At 45.6% G+C, this 17,295-nt stretch overlaps 1 protein-coding gene across 1 annotated transcript in view; it reads left to right on the top strand.

Annotated features, from left to right (window-relative positions):
- The window catches only part of RETREG3 (reticulophagy regulator family member 3), a 29,631-nt gene that overhangs the window by 8,218 nt on the left and 4,118 nt on the right, over nt 1–17,295 (top strand). Inside the window, exons 2-6 of the mRNA XM_003913084.4 lie at nt 8,066–8,172; nt 12,769–12,799; nt 13,741–13,867; nt 14,493–14,577; nt 15,698–15,835. Of these exons, the coding sequence (XP_003913133.1) occupies nt 8,066–8,172; nt 12,769–12,799; nt 13,741–13,867; nt 14,493–14,577; nt 15,698–15,835 (488 nt within the window). The remainder of the gene's footprint in view (nt 1–8,065; nt 8,173–12,768; nt 12,800–13,740; nt 13,868–14,492; nt 14,578–15,697; nt 15,836–17,295) is intronic.

Below are 17,295 nucleotides of genomic sequence, written 5' to 3'. Positions count from 1 at the left end.
TTTTTTGAGACGGAGTCTCGCTCTGCCGCCCAGGCTGGAGTGCAATGGCTGGATCTCGGCTCACTGCAAGCTCCGCCTCCCGGGTTCACGCCATTCTCCTGCCTCAGCCTCCCGAGTAGCTGGGACTACAGGCGCCTGCCACCTCGCCCGGCTAGTTTTTTGTATTTTTTAGTAGAGACGGGGTTTCACCGTGTTAGCCAGGATGGTCTCGATCTCTTGACCTCGTGATCCGCCCGTCTCGGCCTCCCAAAGTGCTGGGATTACAGGCTTGAGCCACCGCGCCCGGCCAAGCTATTTGTTTAAAATAGTTAATGCCTTTGACACAGTAACATGCTCAATGATGTACAGTTCAGCTTTTCTTTATTACATCAAAAATGGGAAACTTTTGGCCGGGCGCCAAAAGTTTTGTGAGCCTGAGATTACAGGCTCACACCTGTAATCTCAGCACTTTGGGAGGCTGAGGCAGGCGGGTCACCTGAGGTCGGGAATTCAAGACCAGCCTGACCAACATGGAGAAACCCCATTTCTACTAAAAATGCAAAATGCAAAATTAGCCGGGTGTGGTGGCACATGCCTGTAATCCCAACTACCTCGGGAGGTTGAGGCAGGAGAATTGCTTGAACCCCAGAGGCGGAAGTTGTGGTGACCCGAGATCGCGCCACTGCACTCCAGCCTGGGCAACAACAGTGAGACTCCGTCTCAAAAAAGAAAACCAATTGGAAACGTCTTAGTTTATTTTTGTTTATTTTATTTTATTATTTTTTTTTGAGATGGAGTCTCCCTCTGTCTGTCGCCCAGGCTGGAGTGCAGTGGCATGATTTCGGCTCACTGCAGGCTCCACCTCCCAGGTTCACGCTGTTCTCCTGCCTCAGCCTCCGGAGTAGCTAGGACTACAGGCGCCTGCCACCATTTCTGGCTAATTTTTTGTATTTTTAGTAGAGACGGGGTTTCACCATGTTAGCCAGGATGGTCTCGATGTCCTGACCTCATGATCCGCCTGCTTTAGCCTCCCAAAGTGCTGGGATTACAGGCGTGAGCCACAGTCTTAGTTTATTTTTTATTTTATTTGAGATGGAGTCTTGCTCTGTTGCCCAGGCTGGAGTGCAATGGCATGATCTCAGCTCACTGCACCCTCCGCCTCCCGGGTTCAGGTGATTCTCCTGCCTCAGCCTCCCGAGTAGCTGGGATTACAGGCACTTGCCACCATGCCTAGCTAATTTTTGTATTTTTAGGTAGAGATGGGGTTTCACCATGTTGGCCAGGCTGGTCTTGAACTCCTGATGTCAAGTGATCTACCTGCTGCAGCCTCCCAAAGTGCTGGAATTACAGGCTTGAGCCACCATGCCTGGCCCATTCATTGTTTTTTTTGAGACAAGGTTTCACTGTTGTCACCCACGCTAGATTGCAGTGGTGTGATCATGACTCACCGTACCCTGGAACTCCTGAGCTCAAGCGATCATTCCACCTCATGGCTGAGACCGCAGTTCATCACCACACCAGGCTAATTGTCTGTGTATTATGTGAAAAAGTTTTAAAACCATAGTGTTTTTATGTGTGAATTTTTAAATGAAGAGAATAGCCTGTTTTCACATTTTTAGACTACATATGTAGATAATGAATTATTTTTTAAATGTTTTATTATGGAAAGGTTAAAACATGTGTAAGTAAACAGAATAATATTGTGTGCCACCATGTACATACTATTATTTTTTTCAATTCATGGCCAATTTTGTGTCCTCCATACCCCAGTATGGAAGACACATTTTTTTTTTTTTTTTTTTTTAGACAGAGTCTGGCTCTGTCCCCCAAGCTGGAGTGCAGCGGCCGAATCTCAACTCACTGCAAGCTCCGCCTCCCGGGTTCACGCCATTCTCCTGCCTCAGCCTCCCGAGTAGCTGGGGCTATATGCCTGCCACCTCACCCGGCTAGTTTTTTGTATTTTTTTTAGTAGAGACGGGGTTTCACCGTGTTAGCCAGGATAGTCTCGATCTCCTGACCCAGTGATCCGCTTGTCTCAGCCTCCCAAAGTGCTGGGATTACAGGCTTGAGCCACCGCGCCCGGCCATGTGTGTCATATCATTTAATCTAGGTATTTCAGTATATTTTTCTGAAAAAGAGACTTCAAGAAACATCTGCCATCATTATCACATGCAAAAAATTAATGATTCTAGTCAGTGTTCACATTTCCAATTTTCTTATAAATGTCATAAATGATACTTTTTTTCTTTTTTGAGACAGGGTCTTGCTCTGTCTCCCAAGCTGGAGTGCAATGGCACAATCAGAGCTCACTGCAACCTCAACCTTCTGGCTCTAGCAATCCTCCCACCTCAGCTTCCCAAGTAACTGGGACTACAAGCATGCACCACTACACCTAGCTAATGTTTTTCTTTTCAGTAGAGATGAGGTCTTGCTATGTTGCCCAAGCTGGTTTCAAACTCTTCAACTGAAGTGATCCTCCTGCCTCAGCCTCCCGAAGTATTGGGATTACAGGCTTTAGGTACCACACCTGGCCTGTTGTGTGTGGTTTCGGTTTTTGGTTTTTTTTTTAAACTTTTTTTTCCCCACAAACCAATTTGTTAGTGTTTAGGTGGCTTTTTCTGTTTTGCTTTTTTGTTTTTTGAGATAGGGTCTTGCCGTGTCACCCAGGCTGGAGTACAGTGGCACGATAACGGCTTGCTGCAACCTTAGTTTCCCGGACTCAAGCTATCATCCCACCTCAGCCTGCTGAGTAGCTGGGATTACAGGAGCCCGCCACTATGCCCAGCTAATTTTTGTATTTTTAGTAGAGATGGGATTTTGCCATGTTGGCCACGCTGGTCTTAAACTCCTGACCTCAGGTAATCCACCTGGTTTGTTTGTTTATTTTTGAGACGGAGTGTCGCTCTTGTTGCCCAGGCATGTGCCACCACACCTGGCTAATTTTTTTGTATTTTTAGTAGAGACAGGGTTTCACCATGTTGGCCAGGCTGGTCTGGAACTCTTGACCTCAGGTGATCCACTTGCCTTGGCTTCCCAAAGTGCTGGGATTACAAGCGTGAGCCACCATGCCTGTCCCTGTACTTTTTTTTTTTTGATAAACATGAATTCATGTTAGTTGTATAATTTTTTTTTTGAGACGGAGCCTCGCTCTGTCACCCAGGCTGGAATGCAATGGCAGAATCTTAGCTCACCATAACCTCCGCCTCCTGGGTTCAAGCGATTCTCCTGCCTCAGCCTCCCAAGCAGCTGGGATTACAGGCATACACCACCACGCCCGGCTAATTTTGTATTTTTAATAGACATGGGGTTTCTCCATGTTGGCTAGGCTGGTCTCGAACTTCCGATCTCAGGTGATCCACCCGCTTCGGCCTCCCAGAGTGCTGGGATTATAGGCATAAGCCACTGTGCCCAGTTGACAACCCTATTTCAATCTTTCCACACCACCACCTAAAGGATACTGTGACTACATATAAGATTAAAAAATAAAAGCAGCTTAACAGAAATAAGCCTCTAGAGTTGCCTCAGGCCATTGATTTCTCTAAAGCCAGTGCATCATCCCAACAAACAAGCACATTTAACAAGGCCAAGAAGAAGGGCTCTAGGGTTTCTTGCTCCCCAGTGCTGCTGCTTCCCTTCCCCAGCAGCAGCACTTGGCATCGCTGTTTTCTCCAGAGTACTTGAAAGGGCTCTCTAGGGAGGCTTGCCAGACTGTCGGCAATTTCCCCTTCCCAGAGCACGATGACTAACACAAATAGAAACTAGGGTAGGGAAAGGATATTAAGCTCTCCTAAGAAGGTTGGTTTTCCAGAGGTGGCAATAAAAACAAACCAGTAAACATTAAAAAAAAAAAAAAAAAAAGTTTCTCTAAGACCTGGACTATTTAAATAGCTTGTTACAGCCCTTACCTTCCGTTCTTGTAAGCTATGCTTCAACTCAATTCAACATACCTTTGAGTACCTGTTACATGCCAAGGCCTTGTGGTAAGAAGCCCAGTTACAGAAAAAAGTAAGACACAAACTTTACTCTCAAGTAAATTCATGTGTGTTTGTGTTCACGATGTAACATGACAGGTAATAACAACAAACAGGAAGATACCTAAGCTGTGATTTGCAAGATAAATGGTAAGAAAATGGGGCCGAAAGGTGTGGTAAGAGAGAGAAGACATTCAGATAGGGAGAACACCAATCTAATAAGATACTTAAGGAATTGCAAGTAATTTGATAAAACTGAAATATAAAAAACAAAGGGAGGGAATCAATGTGGGGAGAGAGGCAGAAGCCAGATCATGAAGGCCCTTTTATGACAGGAGGTAGTGGGATTTCATCCTGCAGATGAAGATAAGCCAATAGTTTCATAAAGGGTATTATTTTCTGGGTCTTGAAGGCTAAAATTGTGAGCATCTTCCATAACAAGATTAATCCTTATCCATAAGTCAGTTTTAGTCCCAGATTTTTTTTTTTGGAATAAGCCATAATAAGAACTTCAGAGAAAGAAGAGTTTTTTTGTGTGGTATAAAATAACATTTCTTGACCAGGCACGGTGGCTCATGCCTGTAATCCCAGCACTTTGGGAGGCCAAGGTAGGCAGATCACGAGGTCAGGAGTTCAAGACTAGCCTGGCCAACATGGTGAAATCCCATCTCTACTAAAAATATACAAATTAACTGGGCGTCGTGTTGCACGCCTGTAATCCCGGCTACTTGGGAGGCTGAATCAAGAGAACTGATTGAACCCAGGAGGCAGAGGTTGCAGTGAGCCAAGGTCACACCACTACACTCCAGCCTGGGTGACAGAGTGAGACTCTGTCTCAAAAAAACAACAACAACAAAAAAATTATACAAGTAACGTGAATTCACATTTATTGAAAAAAAAAGTAGAGGACCAGACACAATGGCTCACACCTGTAATCCCAATACTTTGGGAGGCCAAGACGGGTGGATCGCCTGAGGTCAGGAGTTTGAGACCAGCCTGGCCAACATGGTGAAACCGTGTCTCTACTAAAAATACAAAAAAATTCGCCAGGCATGGTGTCACATGCCTGTAATCCCAGTTATTTGGGAGGTTGAGGCAGGAGAATCACTTGAACCTGGGAGGCAGAGGTTGTAGTGAGCTGAGATAGTGCCACTGCACTACAGCCTATGTCACAAGAGCAAGACTGTCTGAAGGGGAAGAAAAAAAAAGGGCCAGGGGTGCAATGGCTCATGCCTGTAATCCCAACACTTTGGGAGGCCAAGGTAGGATCACGAGGTTAGGGAGTTCGAGACCAGCCTAGCCAATATATTGTCTCAAAAAATTCCATCTCCAAAAAAAAGTACAAAAGGCCAGGTGCAGTGGCTCACGCCTGTAATCCAGCTCTTTGGGAGGCTGAGGCGGGCGAATCACAAGGTCAAGAGATCAAGACCATCCTGGCTGACGTGGTGAAACCCATCTCTACTAAAAAAAAATTAGCTGGGCATGGTGGTGTGTGCCTGTAGTTCCAGCTGCTCGGGAGGCTGAGGCAGGAGAATCGCTTGAAACCAAAAGGTGGAGGTTGCAGTGAGCCGAGATCGTGCCACTGCACTCCAGCCTGGGCAACAAGAGCAAAACTCCATCTCCCAAAAAAAAAAAAAAAAAAGGTACAAGAATATCTAGAGACAAAATGTGAAGTACCTCAGCCAATCCCCCGTGTATGTATGTATATTCAAGTGTACAGCCGGATAAATTTATTTATTTATTTATTTTGAGACGGAGTCTTGCTCTGTCGCCCGGGCTGGAGTGCAGTGGCGCAATCTCAGCTCACTGCAGGCTCCGCCTCCCGGGTTCATGCCATTCTCCTGCCTCAGCCTCCCGTGTAGCTGAGACTACAGGTGCCCGCCACCAGGCCCAGCTAATTTTTTTATTTTTTGTAGCTTTAGTAGAGACAGGATTTCACCGTGTTAGCCAGGATGTTCTTGATCTCCTGACCTTGTGATCCACCCGCCTCGGCCTCTCAAAGTGCTGGGATTACAGGCGTGAACCACCGCGCCTGGCCTTTTGTTTTGAAATGGAGTCTTGCTTTGTCTCCCAGCCTGGAGTGCAGTGGCGCGATCTCGGCTCCCTGCAACCTCCGCCTTCCATGTTCAAGTGATTCTCCTGCCTCAGCCTCCCGAGTAGCTGGGACTACAGGCACGCCACCGCACCAGGGTAATTTTTGTATTTTTAGTAGAGACGGGGTTTTGCCATGTTGTCCAGGCTGGTCTCGAATTCCTAATCTCAGGTGATCTGCCCACCTTGGCCTCCCAAAGTGCTGGAATTACAGGCTTCCGCCACCATGCCTAGTCTTTTCAGAATACTATGAAATGCTATTTATATTCTGTTCTAATATATACATGATTTTCATCCAATATTTGTGTTTTTGAGACAGGAATCTCACTCTGTTACTCAGGCTGGAGTGCAGTGGCCATCTCCGTTCACTGCAACCTCTGCCTCCCAGGCTAGGGATTCTTGTGCCTCAATCCCCCAAGTAACTGGGACCGCAAGCGCACTACCATGCTCAGCTCATTTTTTGTATTTTTTTTTAGAGATGGTGTTTCGCCATGTTGCTGAGGCTTGTCTCGAACTCCTGAGCTCAAGCAATCTGGCTGCCTCAGCCTCCCAAAGTGCTGGTATTACAGGCATGAGCCACCACACCTGGCCAGGGCTCTACAGTTCATGTTCACATCACGTGTTACGTAGGGGGAAAAAAGGGAAAAAATGAAGACCCAGAGTGTAACATTTATGCTATCTGTACTAATCTGTGTTTCTGAATTTCCTCATTTAATATTAAACCAAAATGTATCTGAAAAAAATAACTACCTTAACATCTAAAAGAAAAAATTCCTTAGTATCATTAGATGTGTTTTCAATGTTAGATTTCTCAGACTGTTCAAACTTTTTTTATGGTTGATTCCTTCAAATAAGAACTAGCTTTTCCTTTATCTTACTGATGTGATGCCTTACACTTATTGATTTTTTTGTATGTTAAACCGCCCTTGCAGTCTTGGGATAAATCTCATTTGGTCATGGTGTATAATACTTTTAACATGCTGCTGAATTTAACTTGCTAGTATTTTATTGAAGATTTTTACATCTATATTCATAAGGAATATTGGTCTACAGTTTTATGGTATCTTTGGTATCAGGATAATGCTGGCCTCACAAAATAAATCAAGAAGTGCTTCCTTTTTTGTTTTTTTGGAAGAGTTTGAGAAGCATTTGTGTTAATTCTGGAGAACTCGCTTTTATTTATTATTTATTTATTTATTTATTTTGAGACCGAGTCTCACTCTGTTGCCCAGCTTGGAGTGCAGTGGTGTGATCTTGGCTCACTGCAACCTCTGCCTCCTGGGTTCAAGCAGTTCTTATGCTTCAGCCGCCCAGGTAGTTGGGATTACAGGCATGCCTCAGCCTCCCAGGTAGCTGAGATTACAGGCGCACATCACCACACCTGGCTGATTTTTGTATTTTTAGTAGATACGGAGTTTCACCATGTTGGCAGGCTGGCCTCGAGCTCCCGAACTCAGGTGATCCACCTGTCTCAGCCTCCCAAAGTGCTGGGATTACAGGCTTGAGCCACTGCGCCTGGCCAGAACCTGCTTTTAAATATAGCTTTCATGCCAACTTTCTATGTGACCTTAATCAAATATTTTTCAGGCCTCAGTTCCTTTATCTGTAAAAAGATATGTAATTGAATTAAATGCTCTTGAGTGCCTATCAGTTTGTTGCCCTACACTAGGGTCTAATTTGATAGAAAGATGTTGGCTTTCATTATAACAACTTGTTATCAAGGATGAATTTCTCCGTGAAATTAATAGAGGTACAGACTGGAAAGCTGAAGGAGCTTTAAGAAGTTATTTGATTTAGTCTTCTGTCTTTACAGCAGCAAATTATCCTCTCTGCCCCATAGGTACAGTAGTTAAGGTCCAGAAGGTTTAAATGATTTACCCAAAGTATATAACTAGTTCAGTGTCAGAACAAAAAAAGCTAGACCTCAGGTCTGTTTACCACAGAGCCCATAGTACACATGTGGCCTTTTCTGAAATTAGCTTAACTAGATAAATGATCTTTCTTCTGTTTTTCTTCCTCTGTAGGTTCTTTGCCCTGACATCCCTTCGTCTTGTGTTTTTACTTGCATTTGGCTTGATGATCATTGTGTGTATTGATCAATGGAAGAACAAAATCTGGCCTGAAATAAAAGGTGAGTTTGGTAGCATTTAGAACAGTCTGAACTGAAGATGGCCTTTCCTATAATTTGTACCTTTAGTATTAGGGGTTTATGAGGAGGTGTATGGAGCTGGGGACTGTCTTTCAAAGTCTGAATCATTTGCTTTAGGAGGCACTTGAAGGACTTGTGCCCCAATTATGGTTCCTTGGAGCTGGGTTCTGCTCTTCCCATTGTTACTAAGCACAGGTAGTCTGTACTCACCACCTGACATATTTTTGCCAACATAATGGCCTGAGGAATAAGTAGTCCTCAAATTAAAAATAATAATTATCATTATTGGACACTGCATCTTTATTGAGGCAGTACTAATTTACTTCTCAGGAATTTCTTTTAAATTGCTCATTTGCAAAACACTAGGATAGCCAATTGTGACTTATAGAAAGTACCATGATGGCCGGGCGCAGTGGCTCACGCCTGTAATCCCTGTACTTTGGGAGGCCCAGGCGGGTGGATCACCTGAGGTCAGGAGTTTGAGCCCAGCCTGGCCAACGTGATGAAACCCTGTCTCTAATAAAAATAGAAAAAATTAGCTGAGTGTGGTGGCGCAGACTTGTAATCCTAGCTACTCAGGAAGCTGAGGCAGGAGAATAGCTTGAACCCGGGAGGCGGAGGTTGCAGTGAGCCAAGATCATGCCACTGCACTCAGCCATGGCGACAAGAGCAAAATTCAGTCTCAAAAAAGACAGAGAGAGAGAGTGAGAGAGAAAACCATGACATGTAGTGTTTTTAAAAAGCTAATACATACATAAACATGAAAAATTAAGTGACAGTTATAGACCAGTACGACAGATTTCACAGGGCAGTATGTAATTGGTATACTTGTCATATATTTTGTCCCTAGCTTGAGAGTGGAACAAAGCAAAAGATTTGAACAGATCGAGAAAAAAGTGTTTCTAGAGAGTCCAGTGACTTGATTAGTCTGAGGAATCAGAAGTTGCAAAGCATTTCCTGACATCAGAGAATTGATCATATGGCCAGGATAAAGGTTCATTAAAGGGAGTGCCAGGAAATAAAACTGAAAGTATGTTGGGATTAGGTTTTTTGTTTGTTTCGTTTCTTTTCTTTTTTTTGAGACGGAGTCTCGCTCTGTTGGCCAGGCTGGGGTGCAGTGGCATGATCTCGGCTCACTGCAACCTCTGCCTCCCAGGTTCAAGCAGTCCTCCTGCCTCAGCCCCACCAGTAGCTGGGATTACAGGCATGTGCCACCTTGCCTGGCTAATTTTTGTATTTTTGGTAGAGACGGGGTTTCACCATGTTGGCCAGGCTGGTCTCGAACTTCTGACCTCAAGTGATCCACCCACCTCGGCCTCCCAAAGTGCTAGGATTACAGGCGCGAGGCACTGCGCCTGGCCCATTCTTTTTTTTGAGACAGAGTCTTGGTCTGTCACCCAGGCTGGAATGCAGTGGCACAATCATGGCTCACTGTAGCCTCAACCTCCTGGGCTCAAGCAATTCTCCCACCTTAGCCACCTGAGCAGCTGGGACTATAGGCACTTGCCACCATGTCCAGCTAATTTTTGTATTTTTTCTATAGACGGGGTTTTGCCATGTTGTCCAGGCTGGTTGCAAACTCCTGGACTCAAGTGATTCACTCACCTCAGCCTCCCAAAGTGCTGGATTACAGGTGTGAGCTACCGCACCCAACCGACTTTTTTATTTATCTTTTTTGGTTTATTTATTTATTTTTTTTTTATTTTTGAGACAGAGTTTCGCTCTTGTTGCCTGGGCTGGAATGCAATGGCACAATCTCGGCTCACCACAACCTCCACTTCCTGGGTTCAAGCGATTCTCCTGCCTCAGCCTCCCAAGTAGCTGGGATTACAGGCATGCACCACCACGCCCAGCTAATTTTGTATTTTTAATAGAGTTGGGGTTTCTCCATGTTGGTCAGGCTGGTCTTGAACTCCCAACCTCAGATGATCCACCCTCCTCGACCTCCCAAAGTACTGGGATTACAGACATGAGCCACCGCGCCCAGCCCTATTCTTATTTTTTAACAAACTAGGTCTCACTTGTGTTGTCCAGGTTTTGGAGTGCAGTGGTGTGATCATAGCTCACTGCAGCCTCAAATCCCTGGGCTTAAGTGATCCTCCCACCTCAGTCTCCCAATTAGCTGGGACTACAGGTGCATACCACCACACCCAGCTAAGTTAAAAAAAAAAAAAAGTTTTTTTGAGAGAGTCTGGCTTTGTTGCACGGGCTGGAGTGCAGTGGCATGATATTGGCTCGCTGCAACCTCTGCCTCCCAGGTTCAGATGATTCTCCTGCCTCAGTCTCCTGATGACAGGTGTGCACCACTACGCCCAGCTAATTTTTCTGGTATTTTTGGTAGAAATGGGGTTTCGCCATGTTGGCCAGGCTGGTCTCGAACTCTTGACCTCAAGTGATCCACCTGCCTTGGCCTCCCAAAATGCTGGGATTACAGGCATGAGCCACCACTCCTGGCCAATAGTAAAGATTAATTAGTAGCATTTTTAGGACCACATGGAAGGAGGAAAAGTGGAACAGGATGACCTGTTAGGAGACTGTGGCAGTGTCTTCGTGAGAAGTAGTCAGAGAGGCCTCAGTGAATACAAATGATGGATGGTTTGGATCGCTGTGAGGAAGGAAGATACATCAAAACATAAATAGCTGGGGCCAGGTGCAGTGGATCATGCCTGTGATCTGAGCACTTTGGGAGGCCGAGGCAGGAGAATTGCTTGGGCCCAGGAGTTTGAGACCTGCCTGGTCAACATGGCGAAACCTTGTCTCTACAAAAAATTAAAAAATTAGCCAGGCATGGTGGCATGCACCTGTGGTCCCCAACTACTTGGGAGGCTGAAGTGGGAAGATCCCTTGAGCCCTGGTGGTTGAGGCTGCAGTGAGCCATGATCGCACCGCTGTACTCCAGCCTAGATAATAGGGCAACACCTGTCTCAAAAAATAATTATTATTATATATGTATAATAAAAGACATAAATGGATGGGGGTTAAAGCTAAGAGAGTGGCAGAATGGCATTACAGTTAGCAGATAAAGGCAAAGGCAGACACAAAAGTTGGTTTGAAGGGGTGAGAGAGGAAAACTGATGTAGATTTTATGTTAATTTTGAAGTGTTGGCAAGATATTCAAACCAGAGTATACAGGTTTTAAATACATGCCCATCATATTTTATAGAGACTTCAAGGAATTGTGTAGTTCATCTGCCTATCTAATGGCTGGTGAATATCAAAAGACTTACACATTATTCAGGTAGATAATGGGTCTCCCTCCCTTTTTTTTTTTTTTTGGTTAAAGACAGGTTCTCACTATGTTGCCCAGGATGGACTTGAACTCCTGGGCTCAAGTGATCCTCCTGCCTCGGCCCCCCAAGGAGGCAGAACTATAAGTGAGCATCACTATACCCAGCTCTGGGTCTCTTTTTAAAGAGAACAGGCAGGCTGGATGTGGTGGCTCACACCTGTAATGCCAGCACTTTTGGGAGGCTGTGGTGGGTGGATCACCTGAAGTCAGGGGTTCAAGACCAGCCTGGCCAACATGGCAAAAACCCGTCTCTACTAAAAACACAAAAATTAGCTGGGCATGGTGGTGGGCGCCTGTAATCCCAGCTACTTGGGAGGGTGAGGCAGGAGAATCGCTTGAACCCTGGAGGCGGAGGTTGCAGTGAGCCAGGATCGTGCCACTGTACTCCAGCCTGGGCGACAGAATGAGACTCTGTCTCAAAAAAATAAAATAAAGAGAACAGGTATTTTTCAGCTGGGTGCGGTAGCTCACGCCTGTGATCACAGCACTTTGGGAGGTAGAGGAGTTCGAGAGCAGCCTGGCCAACATGGTGAAACCCCATCTCTACTGAAAATACAAAAATTAGCCAGGTGTGGTGGCGTGCACCTGTAGTCCCGGTTACTCAGGAGGCTTAGTGAGCTGAGATCACGCCACTGCACTCCAGCCTGGGCTACAGAGCAAGACCCTGTCTCCAAAAAAAAAAAAAAAAAACACACGGTGAATCCCCGTCTCTACTAAAAATACAAAAAATTAGACGGGCGTTGTGGCGGGCACCTGTAGTCCCAGCTACTCAGGAGGCTGAGGCAGGAGAATGGCGTGAATCTGGGAGGTGGAGCTTGCAGTGAGCCGAGATCACGCCACTGCACTCCAGGCTGGGTGACAGACCAAGACTCTGTCTCAAAAAAGATAAAAAAATAACAGGCAGATTTCAAGGGTTGGAGTTGTTACAACGTACCTTGTGTAGCCTGGCACAGATTGATGTGTATGGGCATCCCAGACACACTCAAGGGGTGAGATGGACCATTTTTCTTGTACACCTTGGCTTTCAGCTGAGGTCTTTAGAAGGGGGCTTAAATAGTCCATTTGGACCTCCCTTCCTTCCCCTCGAAAAATGAGTAGGCGTAAGTGATTATTCCCTTGTCTGCAGCTCCCTAACTCTGGCAGTATAACACAGTGTCTCCTTTTTTATCAGCTATTACTGTTTTCTTTTCCCCAACCTATTAAAACTTGAGCTGTCAGACCAACAGCCTAACATTGTCATGTTTAGTTTTCCCTACCAACTAATGCTGGTGTTTGTTTTAATATTGTAGTGCCAAGACCCGACGCATTAGACAATGAGAGGTATGGAACACTAATTAAATCCCTTTTTGTTGCTCTGATTCATTCTCTTGTAATATTCTGGTTACATGTTGTTAACCCCATGTTTTGGACACACAGTGTAAGCTGAGAACCTAGGCTGTTCCAAATGATCATTTTAACACATCCTAAACTTCAGGCAGCAATATGTTGAGATGCCTGTGTCCTCTGATCTTTACAAGAGAAGTTTCTGAAAAAGAAGCATTACAGTGCCCCATAACGTGACATGCCAGGGAGTCAGCTGCATTGTTCAGTCCCAGTGAGAAAACTTAAAGGCAGCTAACTTCATTTGTCTCCTGGCTTTTATACCAGGTCATTTAGTGTTTTCTGTGACCTCTGGCTATTTAAAGTTCCCAGTCAGAAAACACATTGGTTCCTGGCATCAGCAAGTCAAAGCCAAAGATTCCTCTTGTGTCTTACAGCTCCTGCTTTCATTTCTCAGTTCATCCACTCCATTTGTTTGATCCAAGGAATTTTCTCTGCTATAGTTTATTTTGGTTTTGCTTTATTTATTTTCTCTCTGAAGGGCACATCCACCATTTCCTCCCCCTTAGCAGCAGTGGTATCAGTCAGACTGTGCTCACTTTTATCCCTGGATTGCAATCACAGGGAATTGGAATGGTCTGAGTGCAAGGAAGAAGATGTTTCTAAGCACAAAGGGCCTTGGAGCTGGGGGCAGGTTTACACACGTGGATTGGGCTGCTTGCTCATAGGGTGGAGTTGTCAGAACAAGTCTGTCCTCCTTGTACCTAAATTCAGGTTTCAACCTGGTGAGCCAAGAAGAAAGCCATGCTTCACCTCCAAAGCACCTGGGCCTAGTCACTCCCCAAACCCCATTTAAACCCGGAAGCACTGGCTGCCTGCACAGCAAGATGGGGGGACCCTCAACACCCTCCTTTCACAGCTCCCCCTTCTCTCTCCCATAGCTGGGGCTTTGTGCACCCTCGGTTGCTCAGCGTGCCCGAGCTCTGCCACCATGTAGCTGAAGTCTGGGTTAGTGGGACCATTTTCATAAGGAATGTTTTGCTTTTCAAAAAGCAAAACCCAGGCAAGGTAAGACTCTTCCCGTTTTCACTTTCATCTCTGGCCTCTCAGTTCAGTTCATGCTAAACTGAAACAGCTCCTTTACTACATGTCTTCATTCAAGAAAGTAAAGACTATGATGTTTATAGAGACAAAAGGAAGCTATAGGAAAGGCCTTCTGATCAGCCATTAGGACTAAGACAGGAGCTTGGTGACTGCTCATTTGGTGTGGTTGCCACTTAGATGAGGCCATTTTCTTGCTTCAGGATGGGAAAGAAAGCTTTCTTGTGTGCATTCTGTGTCATATTAAGTATGTGATACGTTGTTGTGTTTTTTGGGTTTTGTGTGTGTGTTTCTGTTGACTTAAAAAACCACCACCAACGCTGCTTTCAGAGAGAATTTTTGGCTAAGTCCTATTCAAACAATTTCTTGGCATGAAGGGTGCAGCCCTATGGGGTTAGCCATATAAAAAGTTTGAATAGAAGGGGACATGCTCCTTTTCTTCCCAAACAGAATCACCACTGGATGCAACAGTGGCTACATATCCATGCTTGACTTACAGAGTCTTTCAATCATATCTCTACCCTAACCCTCCACACCCACCCCAAACCCCTACAGTGTGGCAGAAACTTAATACTGTTTCTTGATTCCCCAGTTCTGCTTGCTGAGCTGTGGGATACTGACCTTTTTGGCTGTCTTGGGCCGCTATGTCCCTGGGCTTCTGCTCTCCTACTTCATGCGTAAGTATGGAATATACCTCCCCTATGAACTGTGCCCTGCTCATAGCTTTCCAACTATGGCTAACTCTAGGTCTGAGGAGAGGACATTTATATTTCAGTTCTCTAGGATATGACCTTTGCATTTTTTCATGACCTGTTTAGTGTCGTCATGAAAATATCCTTCTTACCTTTAGCAGGCTCTCCACATACAAAGTTCATTTCTTACCAAGTCAGAAATTGAAGGTAGGTCGGGTGCGGTGGCTCGCGCCTGTAATCCCAGCACTTTGGGAGACCGAGGCGGGCAGATCACGATGTCAGGAGATCGAGACCATCCTGGCTAACACGGTGAAACCCTGTGTCTACTAAAAATACAAAAAAAAAAAAAAAAATTAGCTGGGTGTGGTGGTGGGCACCTGTAGTCCCAGCTACTCAGGAGGCTGAGGCAGGAGAATGGCGTGAACCCGGGAGGCAGAGCTTGCAGTGAACCGAGATCACGCCACTGCACTCCAGCCTGGGCGACAGAGTGAGACTCCGTCTCAGAAAAAACAAAAAATTGATGAGGGTTCACTAACATGTATTGTATTACCAATTATAAAGGACTGCCTGTCCCTATTTTAGGAGAGAATTTTTAGAGCCAGGGTATTGTCAGCAGAACATAACTCTTAGGGATTTCTCTACTAGGTTCTATTTATGCCAGAGTACTTTTTTCCCACTTGGAGCATAGTTTTGTAAATTTAGTTACTTCCTGTTGGCATGTACTCAGCTTGCTTGGGGCTGGAAGAACTAAGTACTTACGCCTGTGGCTTTTGTATATCAAAACCTCCCATGATTTGTTGTGTAATTTTTAGGCATTGTTACCATTTATGGCTCAGTGACACCCATTGCCAGGTTCTGCCCTTGGCCTGTCAGCAGCATACTATGCTGTGCATAGCCCCGCACTAGGCTCTGTGGGTAGATATAGAAGTCCCTGCCCTCAAAAACTTCATGCGTAGGGGAGACTGGTGAAGATGACCGGCAGACTTGGGCAGATCTGTTCCACACTTTGTGTCCAAGCCCTAAGGACCAATAGCAGTGCTACAGTTAGAAATGTTTTTTGCAGCCCTTTCTCCATTTTGTCACTGTTTCCCATGCCTCCTCACAGTTGTCACTGTCATGATGTGGCCCCTTGCTGTGTACCACCGACTGTGGGATCGAGCATATGTGCGGCTGAAGCCAGCTCTGCAGCGGCTGGACTTCAGTGTCCGTGGCTACATGATGTCCAAGCAGAGAGAGAGACAATGTAAGTGTCATGGTGTCATTCTTTCCACTTAGGCAATTTGGGGCAAGAAGGAGAAGCCCATAGGTCTGACATACTGCGTGGGTCCTCAAAAGTGGAAGTTGGGGGTAGTTGGTAGGGGTGAGGATTGGTAGGTAAAAATGATACTCTGCTCTAGGGAAACCTATGCAGGCTTGCCAGTTTTTATCATTTGGAATCCTAGGCTCCTGTTTTAAACCTATCTGATAAAAGCTCTTTCAAGTTGAATAAAAGCTAGACAGTGAAGATAAATTCCTAGTATTTGTGCTTTTTTTTTTTTGAGACAGGGTCTCATTCTGTTGTCCAGGGTGGAGTGCAGTGGCATGATCATGGCTCACTGCAGCCTTGACCTCCCAGGCTCAAGTGATCCTTCTACCTCAGCCCCGCCAAACCCTTCAGTAGCTGGGACTCCAGGCATGTATCACCACATCTGGCTGATTTTTATATTTTTTTGTAGAGATGGGTTCTCGTTATGTTGCCCAGGCTGATCCTGAACTCCTGGGCTCAAGTGATCCTCCTGCCTGGGCGTTCCAAAGTGTTGGGATTACAGATGTGAGCCACCATGCTCAGCCCAGAGCAGATCCTTTCAACTCCTAAGCCTGGTCTCTTTTCACTACTGAAAGCTGCCTCCCAAAGGTGATTAAAAACTGCTACCTCAGAGGTTGTAAGTGTACCAGCCTGAGATCCATGCAACACATTAATGATGGTAGTACAGACTTTTCCCTCCCTTGTGTGGTCTTGTCAGGTTTTGTGTTTTATGGAATCCTGGCCTTCAAAGAGCCCTACACTTGGTCACCAAGGCCCAAGTCCCCTTGGGGCAGCCAGTTGAATAATACCAGTCCTCAGAAGTCTATTTAACAAGGTGTGCATCTCCTTTTGCCCTCTCTCTGATCGTGTCCACTTAACACCTTGACATTAGGTCTGCCTTTAGCCATCCAAAGAGTTGTTGACAAAGCCTGGTATTTGATCATCTGACCAGAATAGAAATGTGTGCCAGGCCGGGCGCAGTGGTTCACGCTTGTAATCCCAGCACTTTGGGAGGCTGAGGTAGGCGGATCACCTGAGGTCAGGAGTTCAAGACCGGCTTTACCAATATGATGAAACCCCGTCTCTACTAAAAATGTAAATATTAGTTGGGTGTGGTGGTGAGCACCTGTAATCTCAGCTACCCAGGAGGCTGAGACAGGAGAATCGCTTGAACCCAAGAGGCAGAGGTTGCAATGAGCTGAGATCGCGCCATTGCACTCTAGCCTGGGCAACAAGAGCAAAACTCCATCTCAAAAAAAAAAAAAACAAAAAACTGTGCAGGGCTTGGTGGAGAGGATGTTGGAAGCTGAGATATTTTCTGCTATGTTATCAACTCACCTTGCCATTTAGGTTCAGCAGCTCAGCCTTCTGTTGTTATTATATAGGCTTAGAGCCAGATTCAGAGAGGCTCTTTGTTT

This window comes from Papio anubis, chromosome 17 (assembly GCF_008728515.1).
Source record: "Papio anubis isolate 15944 chromosome 17, Panubis1.0, whole genome shotgun sequence".
NCBI lineage: Eukaryota > Metazoa > Chordata > Mammalia > Primates > Cercopithecidae > Papio > Papio anubis.
The sequence above is the reverse complement of the archived record's forward strand: the minus strand, read 5'-3'. Positions and strand labels throughout refer to the sequence as shown.